We start from the raw sequence: 24,834 nt of genomic DNA, 5'->3' as shown, positions 1-24,834 counted from the left end.
CAATAAACTGCAGGCACTCAATAAATGTCATAGTTAAATATTTAGTATCTTTTGTATATAGAGTTTAGACATAGGTGATACCACAGATTTTAGCCTCTTCGGCCATGATCCAGGTAAAATGATGATTATCAAGATGATAATGATCATAATTTAAGAGCATAATTTAACAATAACAACAATGCCAAAGGTAAAACTACTGGATGTAGTAATAATAATAGTAGAAGCAACTAGACCAATGATCATATGTTTCCTTATATTTTTCTAGTCCTTTAAACAAGCTTCTTTATTTTTGTTGAGTTTTCTTGAATTTGGGGGCTGTCTTAATTATCAAAAGCACCTGAACTCTTATATCCAAAATATGCAAATGCCAAGAAGTCCATGTTGAAGAATTGCCTTTGTTTTACTTGCTCCTTTTTATTACCAAAATTGCTTTATCGTACCTATTTGCATTAGTTAATACTTTTAGCACAGTGTTAAACAGCAGTGGAGATGGGGACATTCTTGTCTTGATCCTGACAAACGGGAAAGCTTTTACTAATTCTCCTTTAAGTAATAAGTGAGCATTTGGCTGCATTCTAGAAAATTACTTACTTTTTAAAATAAATGTGGTCAGACCATGGTTACTCTTATAAGCAGCTGCACTGTCACTCATGTTGATGCACACGGGCTTTTTCTTTTTTGAGGAAGAGAAAAGAGCAGTGCAAAGGCCTCTGTGGGCCAGGAAGACTTGCCCAAAGAGTGGGCCTGACATGGGAACAAGATTTGCTTGTAGTTTATGGTTAAAAAAAGGGGACTAAGAAGTGTGCCTGTGAGTTTTAGGTATTGTTTTATCTCCACTGTATTTGGAAGGTCATACTAGATTCTTTGAATGCCAATTCTTTCCTTTAAAAAGTTCAAGTTAACTTAGTCAAGATGCTAAAATATTTGTGTTCACAGAAGCAGTTATATTAATGGGAAATAAAAGCCTTTCCAGCCAGCAAGGCTGCCCTGACCTTCATGAAGTTTCAAAGTTGATGTGCTCCTGAAAAGCCTGCCTCTTTCTGCTTGCTTTGTCTTGTGCCTAATCTACAGTCAGAACAAGTGTTTCTCTGTAAAAGACTTCCTTCTCCTCGTTTGCTTTTTATTTCCCACAGTTGGAGCCATTTGTGAGCTCCTGAACTAACAAACAAAGCGAAGTAACTCTCAAAGATGTTGTGCTCAAAATGGTAATTGAAAGGCCTAAAGAAGTACAATGGAATCAAAGCAGGAGGAAACCTGAATGTAGGAAGTCTCTTCAGCGCTGGAACCAATGTGCCTTCCACAAACACTTGGGTTTTGCAAGCTCATCTAAGCTAAGTCTGGGTTTGTGCCAAGCCTGGCTTTACAAAGGCTCAAGGCATGAAGTGTCCTTGGGGTGAGCTACAGGGAAGGCCTCGGTCTTTCATTAGAATCAATTAAGTCCCAAATTATTGAAACTCCATTCTGCCTCTGTTGGCATTTCGAAACCATATTTAAAATACGCTATAGTTGTCATTTCAAGGGTAATGCTCCTTGGATTCTCCCCAAGCTTACAAGTTTTGTTTTTGAATGTATACGTAAAAAAAAATCATGTCAGTTTATGTTTATCTTGCAATTTATAAACCTGTGTCATATTTGTTTCTTAAATTTTATTGTTTCTAGTTTATTAATGGGAAAAATGCAAATCAGAGAAGTGAAGGGGTGTGCCCAAAGTTACAACAGCAAGGCCAAACTCAAACTAAGTAATATGGAGCCAAATTCTACATCCATTCTGTTATACTATTTCCAGGTGCACTTAAATTACATACACATTAATTATAAATGCACCTAACATACATGTGAACAAATGTGCGTGTAAATATCATGTACCTTGCTGTGCCGAAATCCTAATTGACACGATAGACAACTGACATGACCATCGTCATTTCAGGAAAAATAATCATAGGATTATCCTAAATAGAAAGTTCCCTGCTGGCTTTAAAACTAGAATCTATTTTCAAAATTTGATTTACTTGTAAGTTGTTAGGCACGGATCTGTTAAAAACAGTGACGTTTTATCATTATTATTATTTTGTAATAGAGAGTCCCACCTCAGAGTTGGCTCGCTGCCTTATTTTATCTCTACATAATTGTATTAGTTCCAGCAATTTCCTAACCCAAATGTACAAGAAAGTTCAGGGCTACTTTCTTTTTCACCTATTAAGGAGAAGGTGCTGAGGAAGAGAAATGAAAACCCTTGACAAAGGAAGTGTCCCGTGGGAGTTGCTTGAACTAGGAAATCATGGAGCATCAGCAAAAGTGATTTGTTTCCGGGCACCTGGGTGGCTCAGTCAGTTAAGTGTCCGACTTCAGCTCAGGTCATGATCTCAAGGATTGTGAGTTCGAGCCCCGCATTGGGCTCTGTGCTGACAGCTCAGAGCTGGAGCCTGCTTCAGATCCTGTGTCTCTCTCTCTCTGCTCCTCCCCCTGCTTGCATTGTCACTTTCTCTCAAAAATAAATAAATGTAAAAAAAAAAAAATTAGGAGAAAGAAGGAGAAGACAGTCTAAATCTTCAACATAAAGTCTGCTTTTTGAGGAGGGAGGACAGAGAAGACTTCCCAACACAGGGTTTAAAGACAAAAGAAGAATGGACTCCTCAAGGCCTGGAAGGGCAAGTTTAACCTGAAGAATGCAGGTCCCAGACCTCTCAGCCCCAGTGACTACACTCTGGCAGAAAGCCTTTGTGGCTAATTAACTCAATTAACTGCTTTTGTGGGGCCTAACAGTTTTGGAGATTATTTGAAAGAGATTTTTAATCTCAGGTTTGGCTGTGGAGCATACAAATACAAGCTGATTTTCAAGTGTTTATAAATCAAAGCAGGACTTGAATAAGAAAAGCATATTAAAATCACAAAAGCATACATCATGAGTCTCTGAATCAAATCAATGTAATTTTTAGATTATTGGGCATGAATATCTCTACTGTTTTTCATGAATAACAATGAAAGCCACATACACAATATTTTATAGTTATCAGGTATATTATTCCAATTTTGAGTTGAGGATGAGACTAATAATAAAACCTGTATGTGTCCAGCAGGTCACAGATCTGGAAATAATTCAAAAGCTCTTACTTTATTCTTACAACAACCCATGAAGTCTGTAAGGTAGTATCCCCATTTTACAGAAAAAGTTGAGTCTCACAGAGACAGCTAGCTTCTATTTGGTAACAGAGACAGTAATTGGGTAAGTGCTCACTTGAGCTTGGGTCACCTGATTTGAGGTCAGTATTCCCTCCTTTATACCAAATGCTTCCTCTAGAAAATTGTATATTCTGTATATATAGATGCGTAGGGTAAAATTTCTAAGATATATCTGATTTTGAGAAAGAAAAAGTGGGTTTGGACCTCTTTACCTGTGCATACTAAGGGTGGCCACCTAACCAATCTGTATGAATTTTTCACTGGAAAAATGAGTGTAATGACAATATTTGATTTAACTACTCCCAGTAAGACAGGGAAATAAATTTTAAGAATGAAGCTTGTTAAGTCTTATTATGCAAATGTCAGGCATTGTATGTTACTATGTATTTCCATCCATTGTTTCTTTGGAAGAATCATGTTCTAGACTTTCTCAAATTTGCTGTGAAGATGCAGTAGCTCATATGGGTTGGACAGATGTTATGGGGAAAGTTGTGAAAACCCATAATTCTCATCGTTGGCAATGTGTGTCCCTGTGGCCCATAAACTCAGGCAGTTGAGGGAGGCTATGAGGAGGTTGGGGTATTTTGCTCTCTCCCTATTATGTATGGCTGGCTATGAGACATTCAAATGGCTGCAGGTGGCACTATGTTCCCCAGGCATCCATCTTAAAAACTGTCCTCAGGTGGCTCACTTATTTAAGCATCCGCATCTTGATTTCTGCTCAGGTCATGATCTTACGGTTCATGGGATCGAACCCTGTGATGGTCTTTGCACCAATGGCGTGGAGCCTGCTCAGGATTCTCTCTCTCTCTCCTTCTCTCTCTGCCCCTCCCTCACTTCTGTGCACCCACTGTCTCTCAAAAATAAATAAATAAAAAAGTATCCCTCTGATAATTAGCAGGGCCAGCAAAGTTTCTCTTCTTACAAAGATTTAGCAAAGGCAGCAAGGACTTAGCCTTGCCTTGGAGAGGTGGGACAGTGCAGTGATTGGGAAAGAAGGCTCTGGGATCCAACGACTTATGTCTGAACTCTGCTCTACTCAAGTTACAAAACTTGCTTTGCCTTTTCTGCAAAATGGACCTGCTGACAGTTTCCTATTTCTAACATAACAAATTACCACAAACTTGGCTTAAAACAACATGCATTTATTATCTCCTAGCTCTGTAAGCCAAAGTCAAGGGGGTCAGCCAGGCTGTGTTCCTTTCAGAAAGCTCTGGGGGTGAATCTACTCCAGGCTTATTCAGATTGCTAATGAGGGGCGCTTGGGTGGCTCAGTTGGTTGGGTGTTTGACTTTGGCTCAGGTGATGATCTCGCGGTTTGTGAGTTTACAACCTCTTGTCGGCCTCTGTGCTGACAGCTCAGAACCTGAAGCCTGCTTCGGAATTAGTGTCTCCCTCTCTCTCTTCCCCTCTCCTGCTAGCACTCTGTCTCAAAAACAAATAAAAGTTAACAAAAATTAAAAGAAAAAAAGATTGCTAATGAAACTTAGTTCCCTGATGTTCTAGGCCTGAGGTCCCGTTTCCTTGCAGGCTGTCAGCTGGAGCCTCTCAGCACCTCAAGGCTCCTTGCATTCCTTGTCACAAGGCCTCCCTGTACTTGAACTAGCACCGAATGCTTCCAATACCTCACGTTAGGAATCTCTGACATCCCCTCTTGCTCCATCTCTTCCTACTTCAGCTAGAGAAATCATTTGCCTACGGGTTCATTTAGTACATTGGAATCCTTGTAACTTGAAACCCACAAGAAGCTTTTTATATTCTGTACTCACACTAGTGTGACTCTCAGTAAGGAAAAGGATGTTTACTTGTCACCAGATATTGTAGCTCTGAGGCACAAGAATCCTACCAGTTGGGACAACAGAACAAAACTGAAGATGAAGGAAGGGTTTTCACGTAGACACAGAGATCCCCGAGGCTCTGATTTATGTGTTATTTGTGAAGTGAAATTCAACATGTTGTTTCTGGCTGATTTGAAGCCCTTGTCATAGATGTTTTATGATTCCAAAGGAACAAAGTAGAGGAAAGTTCCCAAAGGAAAACTAGACAGGTGTTTTGGGGCTACAAAACATTTATTTAGTTATACGGTGAAGGGTATCTGTTTGACGGTGGAATCACAAAGTTGCCTAAGGTCATGGGTTGGAAAATGCTTTATTAGTTTATAAAAGAGATCTAGAATGCCTTTTCATTACCAAGATATCTTTTTGTAAAAATGTCCTTGATACTGAGGGTTTGGATTAATTCAGAGAACCTATTTTCACTCTATGGTCAGAGGATGGTGTGGTAAATATGAACAGAAGCCTAGATTGACAGAGGCCCAGAGGTATTTGGGCCTGAATATAGTTGAATGGACAGAGCAATGGTTTTCTGGTGGTAATTATGATAATACACAAGTTTATGCCTTGGAAATGGTTATTTCTAACTTACTGAGAAAGTCATGGCCCTGGAGACACTGAGTGACTTGGAAGATTTTGACAAGAAAATCTCTTGATACCCTTCATTAACCTACTTAGTTTGACCTTGCCAAGGGAAACACCCAAGTTCACCTTGATTCTCCAACTGTTCCCAACTCCTCTGGAGAGAAGTCTAATTCCACATTAGTCTGACAGAAAATCAAGCAAAGTAGAACTTGACCAATGTGTACATTCAAAGTCTTATAATGTACGTTCCCAAGCTAGTTTTTACAAAGGGTGTGCATATCAGTCATCTGGTTTTAAAACTCGGAGTCACCGTGACCTCAGGCATCTAGCACATCTCCTAGCACATGATATGGACCCAAGAAATATTTGTGGAATACATACTGTTAAATGATTTCTCATCTGGTCCTAAAGAAATTCTAAAAGAAAAGTCCCACTGATAATATTTTTCCAGTTATCATGAATCAGTTTTGTGTTTTGGAGACCTGACACACCTGCCATGTAGGCCCTGCTGAATATGTTACCACTTGCTATTTATTCACTCATGTTAAGCATATTTAAAATGTGTCTATAACATTCTAGGCACACTGAATCACCATTTCATCCAACTGTCATAAAACCCGGAGAAACGTGTGGAAATCAATATGGTTCCACACCTTCTCTGTATTTTACTCAAATATGTCTTGTATTTTTAAGTGGTGCTAAAAAGCTGAGGTTGGCTTTGTGAAGGAATGGCTACCTTCAAAAGCGATTCAGCAATAAAGACTCAGCAATATTGCAAGTGGGTTGCTTTTAGATTGTGTGATTCCCATAGGATCTCAACAGTGGTGTCCTTTCCAGGAGTCTGTAGTTTAGTCTTGAAAATACTCTGGGGCACCTGGGTGACTCAGTTGGGTGAGTGTCCAACTTTGGCTCAGGTTATGATCTCACAGTTCGTCAGTTCGAGCCCTGCATAGGGCTCTGTGCTGACAGCTCAGAGCCGGAAGCCTGCTTCAGATTCTGTGTCTCCCTCTCTCTCTGCCCCTCTGCCACTCAAATTCTGTATCTATCTCTCTCCCCATTTATTTTGTTATTAAAACAAAATAAAAAAATATATATTCTGAAGCAGTGCAGATTTAAGTAGGGCAATCATAGAATTTTCATAGAATTTATTGTCACAACTGAGGCATTAAGAGTGAATGGGATAACTATTAATGGTTACACCAGTGCAACAGGTATAAATGGGACTCTCTCAGGCAATTAGGGTCATATGGTCATCCTAGGAAGACACAGGTTGAAGGATCAGGAGTCATCACACATGGCTGTCCTGTCATGTATATGTCATACCCCATTTCTGGGTTTCAGTTTATTTAAATGAAAAGTTGAAGGTAAAGTAAAAAAGGAAAAAGTAATGACAAACTCTTGTGTTTCTTTAAAATTCCACCATTTTATGAATATGAACAGCATCAAAGGAGAAAGTATCACAGTATTTTTGAAACTGATTCAAACTTAGAGGCAGTGCATGAAGTAATCTTCCTCTCTTTTTAAAACTACATAGTTACAAGAACTTAAACCATTTTTTAAGTTTATTTATTTATTTTGAGAGAGAGAAAGAGAAAGAGAGTGTGCAAGAGAGTAGGGGAGGGGCAGAGAGAGAGGGAGAGAGAGAACAACGAGGCTCTTGGCTGAGCTCAACAGGGGCCTTGAACCCATGAACTGTGTGGTCATAACCCGAGCCGAAATCAAGAGCTGGCCATTTAACTGACTCAGCCTCCCAGGTACCCCAAGCTTACATCATGTTTTAAGCAAATCAATAATTGCTTACTTTAGGGTTGGCAAAAATTTTATCTTCACTTCCTGAACCATTGCGTTGAAGAGTTGCAAGGCACATTTGGACTGAGCAGGAAAAAGGACCTTGATTAACTAGTGATGGCTTGTTGGGCCATGAGAACAGGAAAGGGAAGTGGGGAGAATGAAGGATTATAGGCCTGGGTATGGACCAATCCTCTGCCATAACTGGCCTAAGGTCTCTGATGCTAAAATATAAAACAAAAATCCTCTCATATTTAGGGTAAATCTGCCCCATATTGCTATCTAACACTGTGTTAGTCTTACCCATATATTTTTCTCCTCTTCCTTGCTTTCAATACCCTTTCATAAACACTCATACCAGAGTGCAAGCAATGGTCCTCACCCTTGACTGCTTGTTAGAATCATGCAGAATCTTCGTGGCTGGGCCCCAAGCTTCAGTGGTTTTAACACCCCGGGCCCTTACAACCAGGTCACTCTACCTACCATGCAGTCAGGATAAAGGGCCGCTGGCGTGGAGACCGGAATGAGAGGTGCGCAGCGGGGCACCTAACTCTCAGTCCTTGTTCTCAGTTACGGCTGTGGACCTTGGATATATTACTCATCTTAGTTTGTGAAATGAATTTGGACTCTTAGCTCTAACTCTCTGAGACAGACACAAGAAAAGGTAAAGAATATAATGATGTTTTGACTCAGACAATATACATTCCCTTTCCTTGTAAATTCAAGGAAAGCTAACTTTGTTGTCAAAGAGCGAAATCTACAGTAAATGATCAGGAAGCAAACACATATCCTTTTCCCATGCATGAACACTCACAATCTCTTGAAGGAGTCAGCTAAGTTATTCAATACCACTGATACACTCCTTTTTCTAGGTTGTTCTCGCAGATGATTTTTTTTAAAAAAACAGTAGAAATCCGTGGACATAATTTACTACTTGCAACACATTTTTTAATCACTTGTACCACTGACTTTAGCAGATCATTTGGCATTCTCGCCATTTAGTAATTTACCTCTTACCTGAGTGACAGCAACATTTGTCCCATCGGTGACTTCCACACTCATATTATAGATGGACCTCTGCTCCGCATCCAAAGGTTTGGCAATGACAATGGTCCCAACACCCTTCTCTGCGTCAAAAGAGCTGTCAAAATTCCCCCCTGATGATTTCACAAAAACAACATGAAATTAGCATATCTGAGAAATTATTACATCTGTCAAAGCGTATAGCTTTAAAGGGAGCTCCTACATAGACATATTTTTTGACAGGCAGCCCTATGGCTCAGTTTTGTACATCTTAAATGGGACCTCTATTTCCAACTTAATTTATATTTTAAAACACAACCTCTTCAATGCATAACAAATGTCACAAAAAAGAATGTATTACAAAGAAAGACCTCAGCACTAATGTTACAGAAGTGAGCATAAACTGAGTCAGTAAAATATTTAGAAAACTGCAGGCCTTCCAACCCCTTGTGGTTTCTATGCTAAGGATTTATAGACCTTTCTGCTTTTCTAAAGTAGATTAAATTCTAAGTAAACAAATAGTCCAAGTATTAGTAAAAATATGTAGACACTTTTGAATCTATTTTAGGATTGATGGTAAACTTTGGTTGGTAGAAATCAGGTCCCCTCCATTAGATGTCAGAAATAAAAGTATAAGTACTAGAAAATGAGAAAAAGCCAAAACGTGAATTTCATATCAAAAATTCTATATCTGTAAGTTGGGATATTTACAGAAAAATTTTGTTTTCCCATCTTGACAGGGTGAGTTTTTTTCTCCCCCAAAAGTAGGAAGTTTATGGAGGATTTACAGAATGAAATTTAGAAGGAAGCAGAAGAAAACATCAATTTATGTGACATCAACTTATGAAACAACGAATGTGAAAGTTTAAAAAGCTTTTCTTCCCTCTCCATTGGGCCAGGAATACCTGATAATGTGCTAAGACAACACAGGTTTTTTAAAAATTACTGTAGCTGTTTTCATCTCTGTGAACTAAAATGTGGTTTATGATCTTTACCAAAATGAAAGATTTTTTTAAGGGGGAGAGAAGATAATAGTATAAGTGCTGGACCGATTTTAATTAAATATCACTATATGTTCACAAGCTCTATTTATTTTAGTCTGAAATTCATGATTAATTGAATTCTGTTCTTGGACAGTAATTTTATTTAGCTACAGCACGCAGGGCAATTCATTTACTGAATTTCATATTTTAGAAAAGAAATCTTGGCTTCTCTTCCCTTCATCATACTTTGCATTTCATTTTGCTGATCAGTGAACAATACTATATACAATATCTATGATATTACAATTACAAATGAGTGGACGAGTTAAGGGAAAGGAGAATTTTACCTGAATTAGTAGAATTTTATATAGAGTGACACAAAATAAATCACATGGTTTACTAAAAAAAAAAAAAAAAAAAAACCTGGCCATATATATTTCAAATACTTATTGCCTACAGCTGTCATGTACACTTAAGATTATTTAATTGCTAGAGAGAACATAATTGCCCTTGACATTTAATTAAAGTTATGGAGATACGGGGGACCACAGAATTGCTTGGAGATGATATATTTTTCAAAAATTTCATCTAAAAAGAGACTCATCTTCCAATTAATATCTTTAATTGATTTACTGAGGAGCACTTAATGTTAACTCCAAAGAAAAAATTCTTTTGAAGAAAAGGAGAAGGAGAAAGGGGAGGAAATCTGGGCTGAACAGGGAAGCAAGCCTCAGGTCACCGTGTTGCTTTCAAAGGGTGTTTCCTGTTGATAATCCCATGAAATAAAACGTAAGGCTGATTCAAGGGTCTTGAATAACCACCCTAATGAACAAAGAAAAATCATTTGCTATCAACCGATACATTATGAAAAAAACCCAACACTTTGCCATGGAAACTTTCAAAGAAAGGACATAAAATGCGTCAGACCTGGGTGGAAGGGAAGAGTAGGATGCCACTTTTTGTGCTTTTTCGGGTGGGGAACGACTTCATATTTTAAATCACATTGAAAATCATCTTCAGAATGTGTTCCTAACTGGGTTGTTGACTTTCTTAAAAATGAAGAACATATTTTGCAGGGGGGGGCGGAGTGGGGGGATGGGCAGGGTAAGGATAGAGGAAAAGGTCATCTTTCAATGTCAATTATTTTACAAGGTGGAAATGTGTAGGTTGAGGCAAAGTGGAAATTATGCAAGTTACAAAACTTTGGTGTGATCCAGTTTAAAGATGAATTAAAATAAAATGTAGAGAACACCCAAGCAAAGATTTCCAGTTTCAGTACCTGTTTAAATGGGGAAATCCTATGTGCTCTCCCTCACTGCCTGAGACTCACATTTTCCTCAGGGCCTTGTGATGAAATGCATAATCATTTCATGGGCTGAGTGGCATAAAATTTACATAAATTACATATGACATGTAGACTGTGTTTTCTTATTACTCATTTTTCATATCAAAAAACATCTCTGGCTACTTTTATGGTTGTAATTCTTTATAGTTCTCTTTCCTCCTGCATGTGTGTGTGCGAGTGTGTGTGTGTGTGTGTGTGTGTGTGTATTCCCTCATCCACCATTACAGTTTCAAATACTCTGGATTAGAATGCTCTAAAGAGGTAGGGAGCTAGACAAATGGAAAGCAAATCAAGGGGAACTTAAGAGAAAGAGAGCCTGTGAAGTGTTTCTCAGTCCATCAATACGGCGAGCAGCCTCTGGTAGTCACTTCCAGGGCATGTGCTCCCAGTTAAACCAAGATATCACGGGAAACAAGGTTCCCAAAATCTTGCCTAAGTTTTGAAATAAATTTCTGACAAGGGACACAGAATCTAGACCAGCAGTTCACCATCAACCCTCACGCAATTTAATAACCTACCACTTAGGCATCCCATTTCATAAACGACGCCATATCTCTCCCCCAGGGCTCATTTCTCAGGCTCCCTTTTAGCCTGAAAGGTGATTTCATTTCACAGGAAACTATGCCCAATTCATCTGGGGCGAGAGTATCAAATGGTAGGAGTCCATTTTCACTAGCGGCATTCCGTTTAAACAAGATGTGCTTCCTCAGAGCCAGTAACACAACATGCAAAGCCAGAGTATGCTGGTGCAGCAGCGTTAGGCTAAACAAAAGGTGGGGGCAGGGGAGAACACCGCCGAGCTGGTCTGAGTTTCAACAAAGTGGGAAAGTAGAAAAGTCACAGCCTGAGCGTTGCTGCAGGGATGTGCGGCAGAGATGGTTAAAAGCAAGGTTGTGAACAGCCCACATAACAGATAGTTCATGTCGGGGACATTTCTCTGTGACCATTTTTGGTAAAGACGGGTGTAACAGAGTAAACAAGGAGCAGAAAAGGAGGGTTGGATTTCTATTGGATTCTGAAGTTAAATTTAACAAGTCGGAATGTCCTAAAAAGCTTCAAAAATGGGACAAGAGTAAAAATACTTTAAGCCAGCAGCTACTGCTTGCATATGCGGGGCAGCAGGGCATTGGCTCATGATTCAGTCAAGTCTTTCTTTAAAGAAGGGTACAAAGTACCACCATCTCTCCATAATGAGATCCAATGGTGAGTTTCACACCGCTTCCTCTTTACAGAAGTTTCCAGGCTCCTCCCCTAGCATATGATTCTATTCTACTCTGCGTAATTGTAAAAACACCAACCAAAATCTAGTAGTCACCAAGGGGGAAGTGTTATGTGAGAAGCTTCCAAAACACTGAGCTGCTGAATCTCAATGAAATAAGGGAGTCGTTCACAAGCTGTTCATTCAAGTTCAGCATGTACACCAAACTTAAGGAAAAATGCTAAACATCGATTACGGTTTGATCATGAATAATTTTCTGTCTTGAAATGAAGCAAGCACAGTATGGGGCTGAAAAGGATATTTACATGGAAGGCAGGAGATGCTGGGTGGAGGTCAGGAAATAGTGGTAGGAAGGAAAATCCCTTCTAGAATTTGGTTTAAAATTCATTTTCTTAAAATAATGAATATACAAAGTGTTGTTTAGGCTTTTTTATTATTTCCCCAAAACCTCTTCAGATGTGCTCCTATGGTCTATATTGTTGAGATGGAGAAAAGAGAGGGCCATTTGGGATCAAATTGGGGACAGAACACAGAATAGGAGAAATGAAGTATTTGATGTTAATTGAATGGTTTTGAGCAAACGCTACTTGAACGGATAAACTGGTGTATTAGAAATGATACGCAGATATGGCTTCTCTCAGGAGGGACGGGTAAGAGTTTTGTGATACAGAAGTATGGCCACTAGATTAGAAAAGACTCAATCTACAGTCAGAGAACAAGCCTGCTGTTAGTGCTATCAAAGAGTTCACTTGTCCACTTGATCTAACCCTAAGGGACAGCTCCACTGGGGACAAGGTTTAGGAAGGACAGGTGTAAGCTTAGGAGACAGAAGCAGCTCAGAACCCAAAGTCTGCAGGAACCTATGACAAATTAAGAGTCAAGGTGATCTTTATATACCTGCCACACAGGTATTTCAGCTAGAGTGGGACCTATGTGCAAGCTCACACCGTCAGAGAGTTGTTTTCAAATAAAATAAACAAAGATAATTTCAATGTTTACTCTCAAGAAAAACAACCATTTTTCTAATCGAAGTATGAGGTGAAAAGATAGCAAATTGGGTGGCAGTGTCTGCCATCAACTGTGGGTAAAGAGGCATTGTTTGAAGTGTGTAATAGTGGTGGTCGTTACAATATAGATATTTGCCATTGGGATAGAGCTATGGGGAATGAACTGTGAACCAGATTGCGTGCACATTAAAAAGAATGTAAATCAAGGAGCTGCTGGGTTGAATCATAGTCTCCTGAGAAGTGTGAAGATATGTGATAAAGCCACAAAGGATTATGGGTTATTTTTGTTCCCTTCATTTTCTTTCCTTTTTAACACAGAGAATGAACATGCTGTGCATCGGGCTGTTTAAACACAGAACAGCTGAACTTTATTATGTTTCCTTTTAATTACAGCTTTCTTAACTGGGTTATAAGTAGGGCTTCTGTTTCTGGAAGCTAAGGAGGTCTAGCTACATAATATTGTAAGCAGTGGTCTCTTTGGAGAGACAGAAAAGTGACTGGCAGATCGGTGGTACAGGGGTCCAGACTTGGGAACAAAATCTTGCTTGCTACAGTTTTTGTGAATTCATATGGTGGGAGGAAACAGTATGCAGTGAAATAAGAATCAAGTAGATCTGGAAATATGGAAATGAGGAGACTATACTCTCAGGGGAAAAAGTATGCAGAAACACTCTTTTCTGCTTACTTAATGAGAATTCATTCGTTATAGCATTTGTAAGCTGTCAGTGCTAGGCCTGGACGTTGCATGCTCTGTAACCTTGAATGTCTGTATAGGTGTCTAAATACACTACGTCTGTAATGGAACCAAATCTTGACTCTGTTGGAAGAGTCACAGAGTATTTACCTGGGCAAGACTGGTACTAACACCTGAGATCTCATTTCAGATCCGTGCCGACAGTATATGCCAGCATTCAACCACAGTACACTGCCAAGTTTCTTAAGCATTGGGAAACATGCTTCCCTCTCTTTTCCCTCTGTGCCAGCTTGGCCAAGGAAGATGTTTAGGTAAGGTGAAAGGAAATAGAGTGGAGAGTCTGGATGGCTAAGGATAAATTAGCAAGAAATCTTGAAAGTGAGAAGGAAACATCTGAATATGATAAAGAAAACAATAGGTTTTTAGAGAAGGGGAAAGATACTGTCAGAAGATTGAAAAAAAAATGACTGTTAGATCAGAAAGGATTCTCAAAAGGGGGATTTGGTGGAAGGGGGACTATATTGATACTGAAAGCAACCCCAGCACCTGGGGAAAAGATTTAACTTTTGCAGCAAAACAGAGTTGGTGTTTCAAGATGTTGCTGGCTGGATGTGGGGATGGAAATAAAATCATGTTCTGTTTGGGCATCGGGCCCAGTAACTTCATTCTGCAAGAGAAGCTCAGCTAGATGTTACCAGATCTTCAGTGAAATCTCTGTGATGGAAGCATCTAGACTAGAGGGACAACCCTATAGGTCTTCATTAAGAGAACCACCGCATGCACTGATACGGGGAGGGTTCCTTAGGAAGAGTGCAGCATTTAGAAGCATGAAGGTGGAGAAATGTGGACACTGGTGCTGTTGTTGATAATGATTTCTGGGTGTGTATTTGGAGCAGCCTGAATGGATTCACTCCAGGGAGGGCTGTCATCTGTAAAATGCCCCTCTCTTCTTGGACTAGTTCTCATTTTGTTAAAGGGGCTACGTTTGCTATGGCTGGGAAGACCGTGGAAGGTGGCCTTGACTTGGGGTTCATCTCAAGAGGCATTAGTAGGGTTAATGTGTTGGTTGTCTGGAACCTCTCCTCCATCACCATGGTTTATTCCACCCTGAAGCAATCAACAGATGCACTGGCAGGAGGAAGATATGAGGAAAAAAAGGCCTTGACCTTGAGTTAAGAATGAGATTGGATCGGGGCGTCTGGGTGGCTTAGTTGGCTAAGTGTCTGACTCTTGGTTTTGACTTAGGTCGATCTCATGATTTGCAAGTTCGAGCCTCCTCATCAGGCTGTGTGCTGACAGTGCAGGGCTTGCTTGGGACTCCCTCTCTCCCTCTCTCTGCCCCTGTCCCAGCTTGAGCACACACACACACTCTCTCTCTCAAAACAAATAAACATTAAGAAGACAATGATAATATATCAACACAAATGAAAATATGCAATAGCACTAACAATGAGAACATGAAAACGTGCAGGTAATGTTATATACAGCATTACTAGGCATGCTCACCTACACAGAATCACACACACACACATACACACACACACACACACACACACAGAAATGCTGAGGAATTGCTAACTGACTTGGATATTTGGGGTCAGATGGCTGGTCAGAGCATCAGAGAAAGGTGTGCTCTGTAGGATGTGTACTGTGTGCAAATAGGGGTTTCCTGGGTAGGTGGGGATGGTAGCAGGATGTGCTGTGGGGCCCAAGGAGGTTGCAGGCATGGAGCATGTGAGGGAGAAAATCAGTGTTGTTGGGCATAGAGGTGCTTGCGAACTGGGGCATCAGAGGAGGAAGCAGGAGGCAAAGTGGCAGCTGAGGAGAGATAGCAACCCCTCCCACAGCTCAGGATGGCACACCAGAAGCCCTGTTGCCTGTTGAGAGCACTCTTCTCTTGGCTATTTAAAAGAAATCACTATTGCACATGTCCCCGGGGGCCTGGCATCAGGGGGCACATGTGCAAACTGAGATGTATTTTCTGTGACTCCAACTGGGGCAGTAAAGGAACCACCCAGGATAACAGAGTAGACGACCAGGTGAGGCGCGTGTACCACCCTCTGTTTCGCCAGGAAAGAAGAAGCTGCATCGGCTAATAACTTCATGGGCTGAAAATTAGTGAGAAGATACAGAATCGAAGATATCTTTCATGGATCAGAAGAGGTTCCACTTCTAATGCATTAAGTGGAGATGAAGAAGGAGTTGAAAGTTCAGAATGAGGATGGTCACGTACAGAGATGGTGTGACTAATGCCAACTAAGGAAAGCGAAGACATTCTATTGTCATTCCGTAAGATGAAATATGTAGAAAACATGCCCCTTTGGGGGAAGTTCAGAGGACCTTCTACTGAGGTTTGGTTGGAGGCCACGGGGCATTCTTTTTCCTATGCCTCATTAAAACAGATGTGGAATGTTCTAAATGCTTTCTCCAGACCCAGCCATTCCCGGGAAGAGGGGTAGGTTCCTGCCCATCTGATCCAGGCAGTGACATATGGAGGGAAATGATTCCTGCAGACCAGGTCTCTGGATTCCCGGCCTCCCACAAAGAACCGTGGGAAGTCAGCTCCAGCGCAACCCAGTGTCAGATCTGGGGCTGGCACATTCTCCCTGTTCTGTCGTCCGGGCTCCCTCCGGGCTGTTTTGTTTCCCATCCTCAGCACTGATCTCCCCTGCACCGCCTCTCCCGCCTGTGTGTAGGGCAGGACTGCTGCCTTGCCCTCTCCTTTTGCAGCCTGCTTGCTCGTTCTCTTTCAAAGAATTTACAGGTTGGCTCCCAAGGTCTGTCCTACATGCTTCCGTCTGCTTTCTCTATTCGGTTCTCATAGGAAGCTCTCACAGGCTATATATCTGGGTTCTATTTCCTGTCTTTATTTTTGTGGATGGCAGCCAGGGACCCCTCTTGGTGGAGCTTTTTGGTCTGTGAATGGCACTACTGTGGCACAAGTGAGGTGTTGGGGAAAATTTTAATTTATTTTTCAATTGGAAAAGGCCCAAATAACCCAACCTACAAAATCATGAAAACAAAACAACAAAAGGCCCATATACCTCAAAAGCAAAGAAAAAAATTTTCTAAAAGAAATCAAAACAACCCCTCCCCCAAACCCAAACCCCCCCAAACCTCAAACAAAGGAGTCCGTGGATACGAGTAACGCAATAGTTGTTATAGGCATGTATGAAATCTGTGGGCTGCACTTCAGCCTGTCACAGGCAGTTATGAAAGATGTAATTTAATTTGCTTAAAAAAAAAAACCCGTAAAAGGCAGATTGGATAGCTGTATTTTAGCAAATGTGTTTGCACTAAGGGTACCTTCTGTTGAACAGTTCTGCCCACAAGCTGTCTGTAGAATATAGAACATCTCTCGAGCATGCTTGCCACCTTGAAGCAGGGCAGTCGGGAGCAGAAAAAAAAAAAGAACAGAATGCAGAAAAAAGGTGAAGAAAAAGAGAGAAATGAAGGACAGCAAGTCTAGTACCATCAATACATTTAGAAATGAGATTAGCCAAGTGTGACAATAGAATTTAAATGACACACAGAAAGACATTAAGATCGCAGTAAATAACGTACTATGGAAAATCCGGCCAGAGAGCACTTTCTGTTCAGCTTAGCTACAGAGTTGGAACGAAAGCACAGGTCGATTATTCATTTTACTGGCTCTTTTGCATTCCAGCACTATATATCTTTTCATCTTAGCACTAATCATTAGTGTTTTTTTTTTAATTTTTTGTAATTTTTGTTTTTGTTTCAGATTTTTTTTTTTTTTTGCTAGTTACTCCAGTCAATGGTTACATTGCCCAATACTGCTCTGGGGGGGACTCCAACTTACCAACTATGTCAAACCACAGAGGGGTGTTAGCTGGCTGCACAGACACCACCCCTACAATCTCGGTGACTCTATCGCTTTCCATGACTGTGAAGTTATAAAACGGCTCATCGAAAGTCAGCGGTATAGGTGAAGGGGGTGGTTTCTTAATCCATTCAATGTGGAGGCGGGCCGTGGAGGATTTCTGTGGGCGCCCATTGTCCACTGCCTTTATCTACTCACACGGAGAGAACATAGAAAGAGGTCTTAGAGCTCAGATCCCTGCCGAAATCTGGGTCTGTCACTCATCTGTCGTTGGCCCAAGAATCCATCCTCCTCACAGGGTCAGCAAAGGTAAGGGAGGGTGGAGATCTGGGGAGAATGTGCTGAGGAACTGGGGGAGACGATTTAGTCACTTGGGGGTCGGTCCCATACCACATTCACCGGAAGGTGATTTGAACCACCGCCAACTTCGCAGATGTGGATGACTTGAAAAGCAAAAGAGGCACTTATTTTTAGTGTTTTATGGGCACGGCTGATAGTTACATAAGTAGGAATAGCTAATTTGATTCCTTATACCTCTGGTGGTGATTCTTAAAAGGGAAGAAAGTGCACTGTCAATCCTTAAGTATGAATGATGTGTGTGTGTGTGTATGTGTGTGTGTGTGTGTGTGTGTGTGTGTGTGTGTGTGTGTGGTTGTGTTGTGCAGCTCCTTCCTTCCGCTTTATTCTGGAGAAGCACTCTATTCTCTCAGAATCCCAGAAGGGTGATGGACTAGGTGTGAGAGAGGCAGCAGCTTTGCTCTAACTGACCCCAAAGCCCTTGAGTTACACCAACTCTGAAGGGGGAAGGACTCTCTTGGTGAAAGCATGGGCTCCCAGAGACAGCAGGATAGGCAGAAGCCTACGAATGATTCTCCTCTGTGATCTTATCTAAGAACTGAAGAAAGCGTGTCTCTTCAGTCAGCTGTGCAGGGTGAATTGATATGGTGTCCTGGACTTCACTAAGGGTTCAAGTCCAACAAGCAAAAATCACTCATGGAAAATTTTACAAAAACTAAATTTAAAAATGGGGTTTTAAATGTCACATACTAAAAATAATATGTATAGGTGCATGGCCAATCATTATAGCCTTTAAATACAGCGGCTACTCACAGCACCCTAATGCTATGTATTCATGGATGATCACTTTGTTCCAGAAAATTCCTGTGAGATGGAAGACCCTTGAAGATACAAGTCTTAGGTCAGGTGTCCTGGGAGCAGAGCTTGAGACAGGGATTTGAGTATACACCATTTTGGGGGTTGGGGAAGTGTTCTCAGGAGAAAGGATCTGAATGAAGCATGATGAACAGAGAAAGATGGTAACCAAGGGTGTGATCTCAGCTGAAGTTTAGCCTCAGCCTGATCCCATGGGGAGTCCCGAATCATCAATCCCATCACTGTGTTGAAGACACCTGGAGTCAAGGGGCTGGATTTTTGCATCAGTTTTTCTTTGGTTATGGGCTGCTGGGCTGGGGTAGGAGTAGAAAATCTCCTGGGCCAAGAAGTTCAGCCAAGGATGATTATCTCAAGAAGGGGACAGCTATGAGCCCTTAGTAGCCAACATGCACAGCATTGGGGGCATAGCTGCCCCAGCCTGGTAAAAGGGATCTGTATGGGGCACCAACAGTTTCCACTATAGTCCATTCAGTCCTTAAAGATTCTCATTGTCAAATCTCACACGATTACAGTAGGATATATTATATAGAGCTACTCATGGTAGACACAGAGCTAATTTTTTATTATCCACTTTTCTCTGCCTTCTGTTCTGGGTATGTTACTGAGTCAGGAAAGAAACCCAAGTCCACACCTTAAGAATGGAAAGACAAATCAAGGGACTCAGATCACCCTTTAAAATAATAAAGGTCTGACTTTGTACTGCAGAGAAGACTGCAGACTAAGATGGTTCTAACTCTTGACAGTTGTTGGGACCCTGGAAAATGTCCATCACTTGTAAGGATGACCAGTCCCCTTTCTGTTATAGGTGCTCTATTTCTAAAGTGGTTGGGGATGGTGGGAGCAAGGCTGGCATTTTAGATACGAGAATTTAAGTCTCTATATGAGATATTGCTCATGTTTTTTGTTTTTGCTTTTGCTTTTCTAATGGTAAAAAAAGTAGTCATTTTTTAACTTAAACTTTTTCACTTTTTTTCAGAACAAGCATAGCTGTGGTTTGTGTCTCACAATTAACACAGCTAAATTCATGTCCTATCACACTGTCAAAAGTTACAAGAGTTGTTTTCTTTGGGAAGTGTTGGGGATACATTGAGTGATTGATATGTTGAGTAGTGGATGTGATATGTCACTCTGCTATTCTTCTGCCCTTGGTTTCCATCTATGCTGAGTACCTTAAAATGATGTAAGGCTATAGGAAATGTGGTTGAGTACAGACAATGTACTGGGAATGGGGGAGGTTTGCTGACAGCACACAACCAGAGGAAATGATCTCACTATTTAAAAATATCACTGAAACAGAAAACAACCTTCCAAACCCAGTTGACTACCTAAAGATTTATTACTCAAAGGAATATACATGAATAAGAAAGTAACTCCCACCCCCCATGCATGTTATTGAGGTTCAGAAAAATCTTACCGTTAGGATGTCATAATTCCCCGCTGTAAACTGCTTTCTGGAAGAAACCATGCCAGTTTTAGGGTCAATAAAAAACTTTCCATCATCATTCCCATCCACGATACTGTAGGAGATTTCTGCATTGGGGCCCTCATCTCTATCAAATGCAAAAGCCCTGTAAATGGGTTCTCCCCTCTTCTTTCGATCACGTTCTGGCAGCTTGATCTGGTAGACCTTCTCTGGGAACTGGGGTTTATTATCATTTTCATCCAAAACCTGAACCACCACCCAAATGGTGGACTGTTTTGGAGAGGATCCGCCATCTGTCACAGTCACCTGAGTTTTTAAAAGAGAAAAAGGATTTTACAATCAAAATGCAGAAAAATTTTTCTTGCCACTCTTCCCACTGCCCACCCCACAAAAGGTCTAGTCTATGCCTTATGGCATCTTAACCTTTCCTATTCCTGTATAGTTCGTGGTCAATGCATAACTTTTCATAGTTCATCCAGAAAAGCATGGATTGCCCTACATCCAGTACTGGAAATCATTGCTGAAAGGGTAGGAGGGAGACCGAGCTCTCCTTGTGCTGTGGCATAGAAAGGGAGAAAATATGATTGACTTTACAAAATGTACTGGCTTATATAAACTTAGTGAACATAAAATATGCCCTCCCAACAGACACAAAAAGCAATACATAATCATTATTATATGTTAACCAATGGGTATTTCTTCTAATTCTTGGACAATCATATCACCATCTAAATTCTCTCAGTATTCATTTTCTTTACTTTTCTTTTCCATTTTCATGTAAAATTTGTGAGTTTTACATTGACACTGTACAAAAAGAAAACTGAGATATATGCTTCATAATTTTGATGGCTCATTGTAAGTGCATTTGACAGTCAAAATATATTTTTAACAGTAGCAAAATATTTTTTTTTTCATCTCTGGGAAACCCGAGGGGGATGGACACTTCTCATATCCCTGAGATGCTATACTTATGAGTGTCTGGGAAGACAGAAAAAAAGGAGAGAAACGAAGAGCAGGTATATAAAGAATGTACATGGCATATGTAAAGTCTTTGAGTCTTAGTGTGAATAATCTTCTTGGACATAGTGATAATAATTACTACCATACTAATACTTGTACATCCAGATGATGACACAATTAATAAAACACTCTCGCATGAACTGTATCATTCACTTTCCCAAACACCCTCTTCAGGAAGTGGAGGTTTATTTGTTCCCATTGTACAGATGAGTAAACAGATGTCTCATTGCTACTAAGTGCCAAAGCCATGTATTAATCAATTTTTGGCAATTCTTAATATTCCATGTGACCACAAACCTGGAAGAACCTATATTTCATCATTAAGTCATTACTTGGAATAAGACAGCTTATTGCATCAATATATATATTGGGAAGACAGAAGGAACATAAAGACGTACTCAGCCCCAACAAGAGAAAAAACAGTGAATTAAAGCACCTGGCCATCCAGTTTTTCACCTAATAAAGCAACCTGACAGGAATAATGGAAACAAAGGCCAAAAAATGTGGGAAAACAAATTAAAGGCTTTTTGCAAAATGGAACTACAATCTAGTTGAGTTTCTCTTATAAGCTGCTTAGGAGAATGGCTTTAATAGACTTAAGATAAATTTTCATAGGAGTTCTTGCTTTCTTTGAAGAATCAATCAAGTTTCCCTCCAAAGTTATTTTCCCAATTGGTTTGTTATGTTTCACAAAAGAAACACGTCAGGACCAATATGTGCCAGGGCTGGGTTTTGACTCTTGAGGTTTTCCCGGACATATTGAGCTCTTAAAGAGGCACATTCTGCCGTAGCTGATGAAGTAAAATGTTATACTCCCGGGTGAGTTATGTTGACCAAAACACACTGATTACTCGGCCACTCAGCTTCTCTGCTGCTCTTTTCTCCTTGAACAGCCTCTTTCCAAATCCAGACAACTCCCACTGCTTTCACTGTGCACAAAATCACTTCCTTGTTGTTTCTCGATAAATGCCCTGCAGTGGGCTCTGTGAGGGGGCTCTGGGGCTACGCCGGCACCAGGTGGCTGCCAAGGAAAGGAGAGAGACCTTCTTGGCTGTGGTTCACCACTCACTCAAGGATCCTGGTGAAAATGCTTTCTTTTGGAGGAGAGTTGGGTTTACAAACCAGGCCCTCCGGTGTCTGCTTACAGGCAGGGAGGTGCAGTAGCCACACGACTGTAGGCAGTAGCCCTGTCTCACCTCAAGCACCCAGCTGTTTTGCTCCCTCAGGCCATGCAGGCATCCTGGGGTCCTCAAGCAACAGCACTCATCCGTCCATGGCCTTTTTTTTTTTTTTAATGTTTATTTATTTTGAGAGAGAGAGAAGGAGAGAGAGAGAGAGAGCGAGGGAGGGAGGGAGTGAGCGAGCACGAACAGAGGAGGAACAGAGAAAGAGGAAGACACAGAATCTGAAGCAGACGCTAGGGTTTGAGCTGTCAGCACAGAGCCTGATGTGGGGCCAGAACTCATGAACCCATGAGATCATGACCTGAGCTGAAGTGGGATGCTTAACCAACAGAGCCACCCAGGCACCCCCATCAAGGGCTTTTGCACATACCGTTCTCTCCTTGGAGTGCTTTCCCCATCCTTTCACTCATCCTTTGGTGCCATGTGTTCAGGGATGCCTTCTCTGGGCCCGCAGACCAAGTGCCAGCCCCCAACTCCATCCCCATCCCAATGTATGTACTTTAAATCACCTGATACTTTTCCTTTGTAGCACTTAGCTCTTGTGGGAATGAATTAAAGACGTGCGTCTTTGCCTCAGCTGATAAGCGGTGTAAGGGTAAAAACAGACTTTGCCTGTTTTGTTCACTGGTCTCACTCTTACGTCAGGCCACGCAGGCAACATGTTCTACAAATGCTTACTGAATGAATTAGACTCCAATTCACATCCTACTTGGACAACCTCTTTAGCCAAAGCAGTCTCACCTTGTAAAACCTACATAGACCACTCAAGGCCCTTCACAACGTAGCCCCAAGCTGCCTTTCCTGTCTCCTGGCCTATAACTCCGCCACCTCCTTATCCATAGCTTCTACCACCACCTACAGCTGAGCACTCCCTGGTGGGTACTCTTGTTCCCGGCTTCCTTTCCCATGCCAAACAAACATGTTCAACTATTTACTAGCAATGTGTTTTCTGAACCTCTTATGTGCACCCACTACCTCCAAAGTCATGGACTGAAATCATTACCCTCAAACCTTCCCCTTCTCCTATTTTCATTCTCAGTGAATGACATCCTTACCTACTCACACCCTGGTCTGTCCCAGAACCCTGGGCATCCACCTAGAGTCTCTGCCCTAACTTTCCACATCCAACCAAACTTGGAGGCCAGCATGTATCACTCACATGCTGTGGCATGTTCTTAGCCACACTGCCCCAGGACAGGTGTCCTCAGCAGCTTGTTTGGATTGCCCCAGAAGCCTGCTAGTTTCCACCCTTGTTGTAAAGTGTTATTTCTGCCTTAAAATTTTGATCATGCTACTGACCTTGTATGACACCCTTCAGGGGCTCCTTGAGGACAAGGATCTGGCTAGACTTATTTATCATCTTGTATCATCTGCCCTTTTCAGCCTCTATTAGAGCCCAGTTATACTGTGAGCCTGGGAGATTTGGAGGATGTCATGTTTCTATACTTCCATTCCACGGCACAGCTGTTTGTCTCCATGGAATGTCTTCTCTTGGGAATATACCTGACTCATTCTAGAAGCTTCAATTCAAATACTCCTTACGAAGTCTTTCCTGCTTCCTGCAGACAGATGGAGGGGTTCTCACCATGTTCCCACTACACTGAGTGCATAACTCTAGGACACTAATTATCAGCTGCATTTTCTTTTCTTTTAAAAAAAAAGTGTTAAATGTTAATTTATGAGAGAGAGAGAGAGAGTGGGGAAAGGGTGGAGAGAGGAAGATACAGAATCTGAAGCAGGGTCAAGGCTCTAAGTTGTCAGCACAGAGCCTGGTACGGGCCTCGAACTCACCAACTGGAAGATCATGACCTGAGCTGAAGTCAGACACTTAACTGATTGAGCCACCTAGGCACCCACTTTTTCTTCTTCTTCTTCTTCTTTTTTAAAGTTTACTTATTTATTTGAGACAGGCTGAGAGAGCACTAGTGGGGGAGGGCACAGAAAGAAGGGAGAGAGAATGAGAGAGAGAGAGAGAGAAAGAGAGAGAGAGAATCCCAAGCAGGCTCTGTGCTGCCAGTGTAGAGCCCGAAGCAGAACTCAAACCCACGAAGCCAGGAGATTATGACTTGAGCTGAAACCAAGAGTTAGACACTCAATCGACTGAACCACCCATGCATCCCTATCCCTGCATTTTCAAGTCTCTGTTTCTTGCTGGTCTCCACTCAATCCTTCCAGAACAACCCTAGGTCAGGGACTCTTACTCATTGTTATGTTCTGGCACCTGGTATGGCCCTAAGTGCCAAATAAACATTGTTAAATGAAATTAATAATTAATTTCCCCCAAACTCATCCCTAAGATAAGTGAAGAGAGCATTCAGACACTGAAGAGTCTCTGTTTCTTCATCTGAAGGAAAGTAGGAGACTGATATTATATGATCTCCTAAGTACTTCCTGCTTTGAGTCTATGAATGGAGGGTCAGTGGAGTTAGACACAATTTTAAGCCTGCACTATGGGGTTTATACTCACCTTACATCACTGAGAACACTACCAGTCCCATGATTACCCAAAATGATCTCTAGCCACTTCCAAAACT

General features: G+C 41.3%; 1 protein-coding gene across 2 annotated transcripts in view; it reads right to left on the bottom strand.

The window, feature by feature from the left end:
• The window catches only part of FAT3 (FAT atypical cadherin 3), a 525,182-nt gene that overhangs the window by 111,482 nt on the left and 388,866 nt on the right, over positions 1-24,834 (bottom strand). For both annotated transcript variants that reach the window (XM_029914807.1, XM_029914808.1), the window contains exons 5-8: positions 24,825-24,832; positions 20,088-20,402; positions 17,480-17,690; positions 8,403-8,542 (exon numbers count right to left, since the gene is read on the bottom strand). In XM_029914807.1, coding sequence (XP_029770667.1) covers positions 8,403-8,542; positions 17,480-17,690; positions 20,088-20,402; positions 24,825-24,832 — 674 coding nt within the window. The remainder of the gene's footprint in view (positions 1-8,402; positions 8,543-17,479; positions 17,691-20,087; positions 20,403-24,824; positions 24,833-24,834) is intronic.

Source organism: Suricata suricatta, chromosome 11 (genome assembly GCF_006229205.1).
Source record: "Suricata suricatta isolate VVHF042 chromosome 11, meerkat_22Aug2017_6uvM2_HiC, whole genome shotgun sequence".
NCBI lineage: Eukaryota > Metazoa > Chordata > Mammalia > Carnivora > Herpestidae > Suricata > Suricata suricatta.
This window is presented reverse-complemented; position numbering and strand designations above follow the sequence as displayed.